Source organism: Nymphaea colorata, chromosome 2 (assembly GCF_008831285.2).
Source record: "Nymphaea colorata isolate Beijing-Zhang1983 chromosome 2, ASM883128v2, whole genome shotgun sequence".
Taxonomy (NCBI): domain Eukaryota; kingdom Viridiplantae; phylum Streptophyta; class Magnoliopsida; order Nymphaeales; family Nymphaeaceae; genus Nymphaea; species Nymphaea colorata.
The window spans coordinates 10,216,078-10,231,831 of record NC_045139.1 but is presented as its reverse complement, the minus strand read 5'-3'; the positions used below and the strand labels follow the sequence as shown (position 1 = coordinate 10,231,831).

The following is a 15,754-nucleotide window of genomic DNA, read 5'->3' as shown; positions in this document are numbered from 1 at the left end:
ACAAAAAACAAAGCGCTGCAATGGGGTTCTTCCTTGCTAGCAAGGACCAGGCTACTTTCAACCTGGTAGTCTTCCTTCGGGGTAAAAGTATATATATGTTTTTTAATGAATGGTTCGGCTAAGCTCAAGCTTAACTCAGTCAAGTTCAAGTTTCTTAAGCATAAGCCAAGCTGAGCTTGAGTTGAGCCCTTAGGAATTCAAGCCAAGTTCGAGCTGGTGGAGCTTGGCTCGTGAACAGCCCTGCCGCATGGACATACAGATATGAGCCAATAGAAACATGATTTTTCAGGGTCCCTTCGCTATGACATGAAATTGTTGATCAACATCTCTTGGCTTCTATATTTATAGTGAGATCTCTTGGCTTCTATATTTATAGTGAGAGGCACGCCTATACCCTAGATTCAAATTTAAGGGAGAGAGATACGCTGTGATTAAAGACACAGGAGGAAGCATGCACTAAGGTGTTAAGGGGCACCTTCCCACTGGCCACTGCCAATCTGCCGATGGTAGAGCATGTGCTAGACATGTACGAGTCATATCCTGGAAATGAGTACATGAAGCGGTGCAGCAAGCTGCTTGGGGAGCACCTCTCCGTAAACTTTCAAAATTAACGGCTTTTGGTATGGCCTTTTCCTCGATATTCATGTCACTTCAAGGATATAGAAGTAAAGTTTAAAATGAATCCAATCATCTGCTTCATCCAACTTGAACAGTGTGCACATAAGAATCCTCTCATACACGAGCTTATCAGGGAAAAGCTGACAATATTGTGATCAGCCGAAATACACCTGGAGAGACCAAGATTTCATGAGCTCACCATGCATGGAGTATGCCTCGATCGGCAAGCAATAACGAAAGCATTTCAATTTCCCCACACTTACGGCCAGAAAATGAGATGTGAAAGTGTCAGGCTAAAGTCCACCACTTCAAGATCTAATTCGAACTCTCAAACAAATATTAGCAACTCAAATGCAACCAAAACAGTTCGACTTAGCTCGGCTTGTGTAACTTTTCTAACTTATAAGATACACTTTACATGTACTTTTTTTTCAAAAGATTAGAGAAGATAAACTGAAGCACATATGAAAGAAGAAGGCACGAAGGTTCTCCACGGTAAGGATGTATGAGTAAGAGAACAAACCAATCCTGTATTTGTCCCTGTCCAAAGTTACATCTTATGAACACCACGGTTTCAGGAAGAGATCAAAGAAAAGCAGGAAAATGGAATTACTTCCCATGCCTATGGCCTCAGACAGGAAAGTTACACCTGCTATTCGGAGGTCACTATGATCTTTCCAGTAGCATGACCGTCCATGATCTTAGCCCAGGCTTCTTCAGCCTTGGACAAGGGAAATTTCGAGTCTATTATGGTCTTCAGCTTTCCTTCTTTCGTCAAATTAACCAAGAGTTGCAGGTTCTCAGCTTTAGGAAACAACAATAGAGGGACCAGGGACTTTTTTGAAAAGGTCAGCTTCTTTATCACGGAAGTCATCAGAGCTGTTGCCCCAGGAGTAATGTCGATCACCTTACCCTTTTCACTCAGATTGGGCTCAAACGTTGACCATGGTATGCCTGTTGCACAGTGGATAACAGCGTCGTACTTCTTGCCTGAAGGGCTCTTCAAAGCTGCCCCTTCTGGTGTCTTATAATCAAGCACTTCATCAGCTCCTAAGCGCTTAACCAGGTCAAGGTTGCGAGACCCACAAGTGGCAGTGACATGAGCATTGCCAAGCTTTGCTAGCTGGACCGCATAATGGCCAACACCACCAGATGCAGCAGTTATCAGAAGGTTAGTAGATGGCCCACTTTGATCAAGCTTGACTCCAGCAGCCTGGGTGAGTGCCTGCAGAGCTGTAAGGGCAGCTATGTTTAGACATGCACCTTCTTCTGCAGGTATCTCTGGGGATCTCTTAACAGTCAATCTAGACATTGCCACTGCATATTCAGCCAGGCCGCCTCCCCTCTGCGTTTTGATTTCAAATGGGATCACAATGATGATAAGGAGGATGAAATGCCAGGAATAGAATTATGGATAAATAAAGAATATGCAACACTAAGTTTCAGAGCCAATAGAAACTAAGGAACAATAATATGGCCTGCGCCCACATTTTTTATTCTATTTTAAAAGTTTAACCATTCCAACAACAATAAACAGAATCTGAAATGCAGATGAAGATCAACATCAAGTGATCAACAGGAGGGTACAACTTACAAATGTGTTAAGCATGCTAACCACTTTGTCCCCTACTTTGAAGTTCTGAACACCAGGACCAACCTCAACAACCTCCCCAGCAACATCTGAAACTGTTTCTCCCCACTCGCACAAAAAATACCATTACAATAACTCACTATACAAAAGCCAGTGTAGTTAAGCATAACATTGAAGAGTAAACTTCAACTGAACAACATAATGGTGACTAATATTCAACTGATCAACTAAAGTCAGCAGATACCAAATCGTTTTGCCAACAGAATATTTTAATCTAGGAATGCAATTTACTGTTTCAAAGAATCATAAGCAACTGGAACATGCCTGCAGCATGCACACATATGCACACACCCCTCACATTACTCAAGATTTCATATTGTAAAATATCAACAAGTCACAGTAAATGAAAAAAGAAAAACATTCAGTTATTTTGCTAATTATTCACTAATTGATCTGACCATGAACAAATCTAGATTTATTGCATCCAAGTAGACGTGATGCATATAGACACATTTCTCACAATAATTTATCTGGCATGCAGAAAGTTGCATAAAAAAGAAAAGGATACTTTTTGTACTAAAAATTTTGCGTCCATTGCATTACTAACACTTTCCTTTTTGAGCGGCAGGCGTTCTTTGCACATGCTAAATTACATAGAATTGAGCAAAGCAAATCTGTCTCATCTATGGGTAACTACTAGAGGGAAAAAGGAAAAATACTCATCTCTCTCATGCCTTTCGGAAGAATGTTGGCTGCTAAAATAGACAATTGACAGGGATATGAACATATCCAATGAGGTTAAAATCATGAACCATTTTCCACTTTGCTGCCCAACTTTTTTCATTATTAGTCGCTGACCAAATTACATAGCAACAGCACAGAGCATCATTACCTGGCACAAATGGAAATTTAGGTGGAAGAAATGGTCTTATCACACCTTCCTGAATTTTCCAATCAATAGGGTTCAAGCTCGATGCTTCCAACTTCAATAAAATTTCATCTTTCTTTGGAGATGGAACTGAAACCTCAACATGCTGCAATATAAAATAGTGCAACATAATAGTGCATAAACCATATGTAAGAATTAAATAAAAAAAATCAAAATATCAGATTTTGTGAATAACTCATTAAAGTTATTTTCTATATTTATTCTTGAAGACTGTTACACAAAAATGAACTGCTGATCCAGTCATCACTTTCTTCCTTTAAGGTGTTACAGAAGAAATATCTGAAAATGAAGCGTGAATTTCCCAACCAGTTGTCTTTTGGCCTAGTGGTAGTATTAAGTGATATCACATGCAAAGGTTGAGTATTTGATAACTATGTAAGAAGGAGAAAAAGAGGGAAGAGGCGAAAATTCCCAACAACAAACAAATTGTATGAACCAAATTTGCATCAGTATGGTCAGCAACTTTCTCACAGTTGAAGCTCTACAACATAATTTCAACTTCGTGACATATTTTTTTTGCAAAGACCATAGCAACTTGCATAAACCAGAACATGCTTAAATCAAGGCTTAAGCCAATAATCAAGTAAAGATCACACTGAAATCTTTGTTCCAATGATTGGACTTACTATATATCCTAAGCACAATATCAATTATACAAAAATCAAATATGCTCCATTTAAAGATATTACTAAATAATCAAATGGAAATCACATAAAACACCACCAAGTCTCTGAAGTCTTAGAGAGTGATAATAATGGGATGCATAGTGTACAATAGGGTCTTTCATGTTGGCATTTTCTTCAGCTGGAGGAACAGGATACAGCTCTTGCCATCAAATGGAGCAGAATAATAAAAGGTTCAAGCCACCAAATGGTATTAATTAAACATTTGAACTATAGGCTTCACTGTCACAAGCATGGGCCAATGGCCATAAAAATATTTTCTTCATAATGATGGATGCAGTTGGTTTCGTATGCATCGGATCGGCCCTGGAAATACCTAATGGACATAGCTTCCAGATGAATGACAGAATGCAGATTGTCCCGATAATGGCAGTGCTGCATAACGCTTTTAGTTTAGTAAGCAGTACCAGTGACAAAGTCCCATTTCCATCATCTGTTATTTCTTTTAGCATGAGATAATTATTTTACAACTCATGGGACTTATATGATGCACTTGCCTTGGAAAATTCCAGGATAGAAAAACAAGAACTTTGGAAATTGGTGCTCTTTATCAAACAAATATCATAGTCAAACACCTAGGAGAAACTCCTAAGGAGTTATCAATTCTAGCATGTACATGCAATGCGGGTAAAAATTTCAAATGAGTTTCAGCAATCAGTAGCATACTAGCAAAAGCAAAGACCACATATACACCATGCTCCCAGACTCCCCTCATTCCCCATGAAATAATCAACTCCTCACAAACAAAATTGAACGCCACTAGCTACAAAAGATGATCCGATCGGCAGATATTTGTCAATGAGAACCAACAACCACTATTTGGATAGTAATCATATCTTGCTAAAGAAATGAGATTTCTCAAATCTTGTTCCACAAACTTCATTGGCGATTCAGCAAACAGAACAATGCAGCTGCAAATTCAAGATGGAGCTCGAATTCACTCCAGGTCAGGCACTTACTACTATTCCACCAAGGTAAACCAAAAGGGGGATTCACGAAGGCCATGGAACTGAACCCACCTAACTGTAACACTACTCCTCAAAATCGAAAAAGGGAGAGGAAGCCAGAGTAGAATCTGCTATGTGCAATTTACTCAACTTCTTGCTTATCTTATGCCCCAAGCAACACTACCTAACTACTCTACGATGATGGAGGGTGGCACTAGTCGGGGCCGCTGGAAGTCCACATCTAACGTGACCAATGAGTCCAAAGGTCCAAGATTAATCAACTGCTTCACCACGATACAGGAAAAGGGGGAAAATCCAATTAGAATAGCACGCTCTGGAGAGGTACAACAAATTGGGTTTTCCTTCACACACACACACACACAGAGCGAGAGAGAGAGAGAGACCTTCAAAGCTGAAGCGCCACCGCCGTAATGATCGTATTGGACGGCGTGCATGACCCTCGGAGAAGCCATGGCGACCCGCAAAATAGATTCAGGTACTAATGAAGTAGGAAGAGGAAATTAAAGACTGAGACCAAGGTGTCCGGAATCCTCTGAAACCCTTCTGAGAAGAGAGAAGCGGCTCTGTGGCTGGACAGTCTCGTCGGGCGTGGCACTGTAGGCGTCGTCACAAAGATTGTGGATGGTAGATGACAGACAGCAGTGCAAGGAGGCGCAAGTGGGACCGACTTCTTCAGGCGTCAGTTATCGCTTTCGTTATTTTCATCGTGTTTTCGAGACGCCGTTTTCATCGGCGCCTTTTAGCTCGAGTCGGCAAAATTCAAATTACTTTTTTAACTACAAAATGACTTATCATTATTATTGTATTATTTAAAAAGTTGCATGAGCCTACCTGAATGGATTACCCCTCCAAAGTTTTAACAAGTTATATGTATACCTAAAAACCAGTTCTAAATTAATTCAAACAGCTTACAATTGTGGATTGTTACATACTTTTTACACGACAGATGCCACAGAATTAAAAGGAATACCAAAGATATACAAGTATACCCATCAATACATTCGAATAACCAAAGCAAACTTGATATATGTGAGATTATATTCAACCATGACAGAAGTTACTAGATACAACATATACCCACCAGTCCATTGTATTAAAATTGGACTAACCAAATGAATAATACCAACAGAGCCACAGGCACAGAGATACTCCAACAAAAAATAGCAGAATTTTTTGGCAAAAGAAGAGCCAGATACTATATATTATTTTTGAAGAACTACTACAACAATTCCAAGAAAAGAAAATGTGGATTTACAATTCTGATAATTATCAAATAGTATATTCACAATCTACTCAATACAAAGATGAGCGTCATGAATTATCAAATTGGTTTAAATCTTTGGCCAAACCAGATAAAGCTACCAGAACCAGAGCAATCAAAAGTCAGATAATGACAACAGAAAGTCTGAAGAAATATTGTCAGATGATGAAACATACTTCAGAACATGATGTGGAGAATGCTTGAAAGAACCACTGGAATAGATTCTCAACAAGATAAAACGGAGATTCTAAACAAGAGAAAAATGAGATTCCTGGCAAGATATAAAGAAGCAGACAAGAGAAAAATGAGATTCCAGACAAGATAAAAAAGAGACTACAAACAAGAGATTCCAAACAAGATAAAAAGGAGATTTTAGACAAGATGAAAAGGCGATTTCAAAAAAGATAAAAAAAAGATTCCAGACAAGATAAAAAGAAGATTCTCAAATCAACTAAGAAAAAAAAAGAAGATTCCATAGAGATCTATATAAAGGATAGAAAGTCACAAGTAGAGGGCATGAACTCCTTCTTGCCTCCTCTTGTTCTACTGCCTTGCTGCTCGCCTCTGCCTGAATTCAAATGCATAAAATAATTATACATCGTGCCATTAACATGACAACATAAAAGAACCTTTTCCAATTGATAATATCTTCAAAATGTGGTCTACTTTGAAAGTTAGACATGTCTTCAATAAAATCATGAGACCCCCAAAATCATTTTAGTTGGTAAATTTGGTTTCATCTTCTTGCTAGCCACGAGAACCCAAAATAGTGAAGAGGAAAGAAGCAAATGGAGAGAAATGGTACAAGATTTTGCTTTTAAGATCACTTCTACGTGAATATGCACTCTAATCAAATCACGCACTTGGGAATGCAAAAACTGTTGAAAAGTTACTGCTAGTAAGAGAAAAGAAAACAAACCTTGTGACCTTCAGGTGCTTCAGTAAGGACAGAGACAGTCAGGTGACCATTAGTTAACCCCAAGATTGATGTCAACATTATCATCCATCTTTGGTCTCCATACTTGGCCGTAAAGTAAAATGCAGGGATCAGCAGAAACTGTGAGAGGCATGCTATTGTCAAGAAGTACGTAGAAGTTATCTTCACCATTTTGATCAAAGAAGTATATCTCCCAATCAGATCAAAAACATTGTAAGATGCAACTAGAACAACCCATACCTGAACAAATCAACTCAAAAAATTAGCATATGCACATCCAGTCACTCTCCAAAAACATTAAGACTTTGAAAAACCATTCTTCACTATAAAGAGCTTATTTAGAGTGATGCCTCTCATTGATTTTCTTATTATAAAGTAAAAGTAGTAGGACAACTGTGTCGTGAAATTTGATAGATAATGGAGATAAGAGGTAGTAAACATTTCTTTAAGAAATATGAAACCAACATATTTTGCACATAGTCAATGAGATATAACTGTTAAATACTACAAAAGACTCTAAATGACCATATCAATTCAGCATGAAGAGAGTAGAATAGGCCCATACCAAGAACCTAGGCTACGTGACCCTGTATTTTCATACAGTAATCCTGGAAATATGGATAATGTCAACACATATATCAGATACAAATCAATGGCATAGTCTATATTCTGAATAAGGAGTTGCTTGTTGCTGAAGCGTTGAAAGTCCTTTAGATTATCTGAGTCCTAAAAAGGCATGACAAAATTTCAAGTGAGCAAAGGAATCTACCATATTTTCTTTAATCTTCAATTGCAGAAATACAAGGAAACACGTTTTCTAAATAGAAATCATAAACTTACCTCTCAGTATCTTGCAGTAATCCTGCAGCAGCTGAGATAGATTTTGATCCTTCACAAGCTGCCTTTGAACGATAATACTTCACAATTTCTAGTTTGGGGAAGACAAATGCATAAAGCACAACGCATGCCAGCTCAAACGTTGAACAAATAGAAAAAAAGAGTACTGCAAATACAATTAACAAGCATTAGTGGGAGTATGAGATTATATGTACTGAAAAAAACAATCAAAACATAGTTAAAGTTGCACTGATTGTGGAATTATGCCAATATAGGCTGCCCACATATTGAACTCAATCATCCTTAACTAGAAAGTCTAAAGCAAATCTTCTAAAACAGGTACATTGTTCTTGTTGGTAATAGATTGGGCAACAAACATTAGTATAATAGAAGTTCAATTGTTTTTCCTTGTTGTCATATGTTCAAGCATCAGTTCGAGTGGGACCATTCTCACATAATAGAACCAAATTTCAGCCATTAGATTTAATGTTAAGATGGAAGCTTTAGGGAACTCTTAAAAGTTCTATTGTTGATGCTAAAGGTAAGAAGTCGTCGTTGTGAATGATCATGATGCAAACACATCTATGGTGGTCAAGAAATTTTCAATATGATGATACTATTTCAAGTATAATAAAGTGATATGTGCAATTAATTTCACTAAAAAAAGAGGCATTTTGCAATTCTAGATTATCAAGCAAAAGGTGTAGCATGGTATTGGAGGATCCAGCACCAAGCTTTGCATCATATAAAATAGAATTCAAGGCAAAGCATTTTATTAATTGGTAAAATATCACTCGCTCCTTTCTGAAGACCAAATATTGTATATATCAAAACTAGAGAAAATGTCTAATAAAAACAAATCTAGGCAGAAAATTTATCGAAGTATATGAAGAAGACTAGAGACTAGTAAAACAAGTAGACCCATATATAATTAAAGGAGAATGTGAAAAAATGGTAAGATTAAACAAAGAAAACGATAGAAGTAAACAAAAACAGAACAATATAATAGAAGAAGATGTAACATTATTAAATAAAGAAGAAGAAGAAGAAGAAGAAGAAGAAGAAGAAGAAGAAGAAATACAATATAAACAAAATACCATACTCTTGGAACAACTAAGACAAATGATAAAAGAAGAACTAGAAAATTCCCAAACAGAATTAAAGCAGACAATAAAGATCGTCCAACAAGACATTAATAATTTAAAAACAATAAAGAATCTAAAGTCCGAAATAAACAAGACAGGAACAGAAATTTATGAAATCAAAATAGATCTAAAAGAGCAAACAGAAATGAAATTAAGTCTGATATTCAAATGAGGTAGAAATCTTAGGAATAAATAAAATAAATGATTTACAAGATGGGAGTGACAATGATTCAGTAACATATATAGATTTAATAAGCAATATACAAGAGGTTAACATGAATACAATCCTTAAAGAAGATGTAAAAGTAAAAGAAGAACTAGGAAGTTCGAGACCTTATAAACCAACATTCAAAACCACTGTATTATCCAAGAAACCTTGAAAGAAACAAAAAGTTGTGGGAAGCAAGACAAAAAGAAATATTTAGACAGTAGCCCATGAACAAAGAATGTTAAACCTAGATGGAGCAATTAAAACAATGGAAATAATTGAAATATGGCAAATAGAAATGTTAGAACATATAAAGCCAAAATAGACATTATAAACACAACAAACTATGTTGAAAACTCATTTGTTGGCAATGTAAAATTATGGTTTGAACAGATCAAACCAGATTTAAAAAATACTTTACCAAAACAAACAGAGGATGATAGAATTACACCATTACAACCCATAGTCATGTTAAACAAGTATGTAAAAACAATAAAAAAAGAATTTCGTATAACAAGAATAGATAAAATAAATGCCAAAAAACAACAAGAATTAGCAAGAAAAGCACTCTTACAAATAACTATTTGTGATATGTGTTACGTAGATGACTATATACAAACTTTCAGTAAAAACTACTATAAGGCAAAACTGAAAAAAGAAGAAAGGAAAGCTGCATTAGATATATTCTATAGTAGATTGCCAAGGACTATTTTAGATAAAATTTTTAAGGAATTTAAAAAAAATCCACATGAAGAAGACAGTTTAGGATCTAGGATAGAATATTTAAGAATATGGTACAAAGAACAATGCAGAAAATATATAGAGCAAAAGAAATTCAAACAATATATAAACCCATACAAGTGTTGTGCGGACTATGAAATCCCAACTTTTGGATGTACTGAACATAAATATCATAAAAGAAAGAAAAGATACAAGAAGTACATTAAATTGTGAATAAAATATAAAAATTATAAAAGAAAGTTTAAGAAAAATTAAAAAAAACAATACATAAGACAATACCCAAAAAAGGGTAAACCATGCAAATGTTATAATTGTGGAAAATATGGACATCTAGTTAAAGAATGTAAGACAACTAGAAACCCAAAAACAATAAACTTCTTAGAAAAAGTATTAATAGAACAATTAGAAAGCTTAGGGATAGATGTATCAGATAATAAGACAATATATGAATTTCACGCAGAAACAGACTCAAGTGATAATACAGAAGTAGATAGTGAAATATAAAATACATCCGAAGAAGAATGACAGATAAAATACTAGAAAAACATGAAGAAATACCATATCGTGAAGATTGGACAGAAAATTATACAAATCAAAGATTAATATTTGATGAAAAACTTTTTGAAAAAATAAAAAACAAGGACATTGACATTTGCACGGACAAAATATTTAAGATACCTAAACTAAGTAAAATTCAAATACTAAAAAATATCCTAAAAAGAAATTAAAAGAAAACTATGTATATAATAGTAGAGAACATATAATAGACATTATGCAAGCAAAAGGAACAATTAAAGTATCATTGATAAGCAAAGAAGGTGTAAAAGAGAACTTAAACATATAAAACATAAAGAACCTATGAAATATATATATTTTGGAGGAATTGAAATATTAATAAAAGCTTGTATTTAAAAAAGAATAAATACACCATTGAAATTATATTTAGCTAATGACAGAATAAAATACTTGTAAAATAAAATAATTATAGCCAAATTAAAAGGAAATTTGATTTATCAAAAGATAAAATTCATAATAAAACAAAACTACACTATCTCATTAATAGATGAAAATATAAACAAAAGCTTAGTATTATATTGGAAATATCAAGAATTGAACTAGGAAAAGGTAGTAAAGTCATGACAGTTAAGGCAAAAAGTATATATGTTATAACCAATAAACACAAAATTTCAGCAAAAATAAAATACAATGATAACATAAGCATAGAAGACCCTTTCCAAAATTTACTCACAGTTATTGAAGGGAAAGAGCGATATTATTTGAAAAATAACGAAAACAAAGAACTCGAAATCATTGAAAAAAGATTAAGCATATGTGACCCAGTAGGAGAGCCATCAGTTAGAAAAACTAATCAACAATTTATGATACAAGGTCTGATAGTTAGACAAATTCAAAAAATACTAATCGACATAGGATCCGAGGAAAATTATATTACACTAGACTTGGTAAAATTAGACATGATCTTACTAAGTAGTCATATGTATAAAGACATACAAGGAAACATTATAAACTATCTTGGATTGGCAAGTAAGTTAGTCATCTTAGGACAACAAGATATAAGAATAACTTTTGAGATACAAAGACAAAGAAGTGATAACAAAACACAAGTTATATTAAGGGCAAAATGGCTAAATAAAATGAAAGATTACATTATAACTAAGGAACTAGTAAAAATAGAAACCCAAATAAGCAGATAAATATACCTAGGATATGACTAAGAAGATTAAAGAACCATAATTATATATGTGTCCTATAACCCCAAAATATCATACAAATAAAATAAATAAAATCCAGGAAAAAATGCAAAAAATTCAAAATTTTAATCAAGGTAAAACAATTCATAGATAATTTAACACTACTAGTTATAGATAGATGGGTAGAAAGACAGCTATACTTATTTACAGAAGGACACTTTTACGATATAAATAGGAAAATAGATGAATGGTACGATGAATACAACACAAACTAAAATAGAAAAAGAAAACTTTTTATATATTTTAATTAAGATACTAATAAAAGGATACCAAAATAGATACTACACCCCTTTTATAGACATTGTGCACAGATAAATCTCTGTAGAGATAATTGTCTTCCTAAGGAAAAATGGAAAGAAAACAAAACTATTAATCAAAGGATTCAATGGATAAGGTAACATATTAGAACAAAAAACTATATATGTTTTTGTTATATTCTTCTTCTATTATATTCTTCTATTTTTGTTTACTTCTATCGTTTCCTTTGTTTAATCTTATCATTTTTTCAGATTCTCCTTCAATTATATATGGGTTTACTTGTTTTACTAGTCTCCAGTCTTCTTTATATACTTAGACAAATTTTCTGCCTAGATTTGTTTTTATTAGACTTTTTCTCTGGTTTCGATATATACAATATTTTTGTTTAACTATGTGCTCTTTATAATTCATACAAATGATTCATAAATATATCTTCCTATTACTAACTTATTATTATGAAGTGTTGTTTTATATGATATTTCTCTTTTAGTATTCTTACTATATCTTGGACTAAAAATTAAATCTGATTGTTTATCTTTTTCATCTATTATTATTGTTTACTTCTGGTCTATTATGTTACTTTTGGTTCTAACTTTTCTAATATGTTATCTATTTTTACTAAAGTATCATACATCATGTCATAAAACATTTTATGATTTTCTAAAATATTTTCAATATTTATTTTTATACCATCAGTTTTTTCTAACAACATGTATGAATTGGATGTTCTATAAAAGTTTCTAAACGTTTTCCTTCCTATCCCTTTTTCAATTTCCAACAATCTGGTGTGTGCGGTTGTGTGTTTTGCTTTCCTATTCTACACAATTCATAAACCTAATATAGTATACTTTGTCCTGGCTTGAAGCTCTTCCATTTACTTTTCCTTCACACAATACACCTCTGTGATCCACACAGTACACCTCTGTTACAGATTGTCACACCACATGACATTAATGTTTTCCCCTTTCAGCCTCTGCCTCAGTGGGTACTCACTGATTGCCTTTTGTCTATTGACAATCTTTCACAACTTGTACCTACCGTAAAGGATAAACAACTTGTACCTATTGTGTGTCAGTCAAATCAATAGATCTCCCTTCTTACCATTAAAAGTATATCATATTTCGGTATTTAAAGTAGGTAAAACAATATAACCATCCATACCAACAAAACAAACCTGATTCTATGATATTGAAAAGAGGATAATCAAGAAGAATAGTTATTTATTCCATTAACATAATAAGTACATAACTTACGGAGATTACATCGCTGGGGATATCCATGCCACATCCGGCACTCTCTATTTGTGCATCAGACTCCATAACACTATCTAGTATATCTCACACAATATCTCACTCAACTTAGTATCTTTCTTTCTTACCCTAAAGCATCAAAGCCTAAGGCTCTGATACCACTTTGGGGTAGGCGGAGGCGAGCAGCAAGACAACGGAATAGGAGGAGGCGAGAAGGAGCTCATGTCCTCTGCTTGTGGCTTTCCATCCTTTATATAGATCTTTGTGGAATCTTTTTTTTTTTCTTAGTTGATTTGAGAATATTCTTTTTATCTCTCCTTTTTATCTTGTCTGGAATCTCCTTTTTATCTATCTGGAATCTCCTTTTTCTCTTATCTGGAAGCTCCTTTTTGTCATGTGGGGAATCTCCTTTTTCTCTTGTCTGAGTTATTAACAACCGACAAAAATGGCCTAGCAGATTTGCTGTTAAGAAGACCTATATGAGGAGAGAAAGATACATATAAAAACAAAATACTACTAAGCACACACACACCGTGTTGCCGACGTATGTGCCTAGTCTCACGATCACAGGATCTTATTAACAATTTTTCAAATGACATGTCTATAATTTAACGCACTGTTTTTATCGGCGCGCATTAGCTCGCATCGACAAATTCAAATTACTTTTAGACAAAAAAAATAATTGATCATTTTTATTATATTATTTAATTTGCATGAGCCTTGACTTGAATGGATTTTCTTGTTGACAATTTTCAAATGACATGCCTGTAATTTAGCACTGATCATTTGTTCATTTGTTATGAACTTTTGATTCCCATACACAATTGTTTCGCTTCTTTCGTTCATAGGCATTAATATGACGTGTCATTTAAGTTGAATGATGCACTGATGCTATTACAGACACAACACAATTTAGATCCCAAAAGAAGCAGGGGGTATGAGAGCCTTCATGCCTTGCTCTGGTGGTAGGGATAAACCCCTCATCCAAAATGGGTTTATATATCATGGTATTTGGTTTGCCATCTAGTTTTACATAAAACAAAAAAACGGTTGTATTATCTCTTGAAGAATATTCTACTGACTGAAGTGATTGCATTTCAAATTGAATGATCAATTTATTGTTTTTGAATGATATAAAATGAAACTGAACTAGTTTATCATGTGCGTTTATCCTGTGGTCAGCTATTTCATTTTTAGTTGGTAACTGTAAGTCTGTAAGGGAGATTCAGTCATCCAGTGAAAGGTCAGTTATTTTATTAGAATGACCGCTTCTCTCTCTCTGGATAAGCATAACTAATACATTAATACAGCTCAGTAGGGGTTAGGAACTTTTCATTAAAGTGACCAAACTATATTTTTCAAATTTTAATAATGACCAAAATATAATTTTTCAAAATTTTTATATAAGCTAAATAAAAATTTCCAACATTACGTGTTTTTTTTTTAATTTGGCCCTTACAGCCCCCCTTTGACTCCGCCCTGCCATTCAAGTAGCTCTTACTGCGTTTTGCGCTTCATTTCTGATCCGCAAGCTCATCTGTTTTGGGGACAATAGCATCTTCTTTGAACATGCATGTTAAATGGAAGTTATGAAGACATTACTTCAAACCTACAATGAGATGTTTGAGCCTGGCATGGGTTAACTCCAATATGGCGCAAGTGCATCTTTAAATCGCAAAGCTCAAGGATCAAGAACATAAAAATCAAACACGTTGAGCCATGACAGTTAGAAACCAAACACGTTGAGCTATGAATATTGTTAATTTTAAACAGTGTTGAGAGAAAGAACAAGTATTGGACCACTTGGTCATAGATAGACCACCTTGTGGCAATGAGTATAATTGATTGTGTGTGTGTGTATGAAGAGAGAGAGAGAGAAGAAGAATATAGTATTTTTATTAGCTATTTTTTTTTGTATTTTTTTTTATCATGAATGTGTTTTTTTTTCGTGGACTTTAAGTCTGTTGTATTTGTACAGTGAAAGTATTTTTATTAGCATATGTTTTTTTACATGTTTTATCTGATATTTGGTTTCACCACATGTGGATTCTAGGTCATATGTGGATGTTACATTGTATTTATGGGTGGAGATAAGAAGGAAGGAGCAAGAGATAGAGAGGAACAAAGAAAGAGTATTTTCATGGGCTCATATATTTTTTTATATGTTTTGTCATGTGGTTTGTTATTTTGTTGTATGTGCATTTTAAGACAATTGTATATGTAGACTGGGAAAAATCGAGAACAAGAAAGCAAGAAAAAGATAATATTTTATTTGTTCATACATTTTTTGACGTGTTTTATCAGGTGTTTTTTTTTCATCGATGGAGATTTTAGGTCATTCATATCTGTATTAGATATTTTATTTCATTGTATGTCTTTCAAGTCATTTATATATGTAGCTAGTGAAAGAAAGAGTTTTTTTTTTATTTGCTCATATTTGTTTTACATGGTTTAGATGTAGTACTTTTTTTTGCTCATATGTTTCTTTACATGTTTCATCATGTACTTTCTTTCATTGTCTATGGATATTGGGTCA

General features: G+C 34.0%; 1 protein-coding gene and 1 long non-coding RNA gene across 2 annotated transcripts; both read right to left on the bottom strand.

The window, feature by feature from the left end:
* Nucleotides 1-1,083: 1,083 nt before the first annotated feature.
* Nucleotides 1,084-5,460, bottom strand: LOC116248248 (chloroplast envelope quinone oxidoreductase homolog). The gene is made up of 4 exons (XM_031620927.2): nt 5,193-5,460; nt 3,102-3,243; nt 2,213-2,304; nt 1,084-1,963 (listed from the first exon to the last, which is right to left on the bottom strand). The coding sequence occupies exons 1-4, from the start codon at nt 5,259-5,261 to the stop codon at nt 1,271-1,273; spliced, it is 996 nt and encodes a 331-aa protein (XP_031476787.1). The 5' UTR covers nt 5,262-5,460; the 3' UTR covers nt 1,084-1,270.
* Nucleotides 5,461-6,002: 542 nt separating this feature from the next.
* Nucleotides 6,003-13,339, bottom strand: LOC116248249 (uncharacterized). Its single transcript, XR_004170980.1, has 5 exons — nt 13,222-13,339; nt 7,848-8,010; nt 7,573-7,733; nt 6,990-7,247; nt 6,003-6,638 (listed from the first exon to the last, which is right to left on the bottom strand). It is a non-coding gene; the product is annotated as an uncharacterized LOC116248249 (long non-coding RNA).
* Between the last annotated feature and the right edge of the window lie 2,415 nt (nt 13,340-15,754).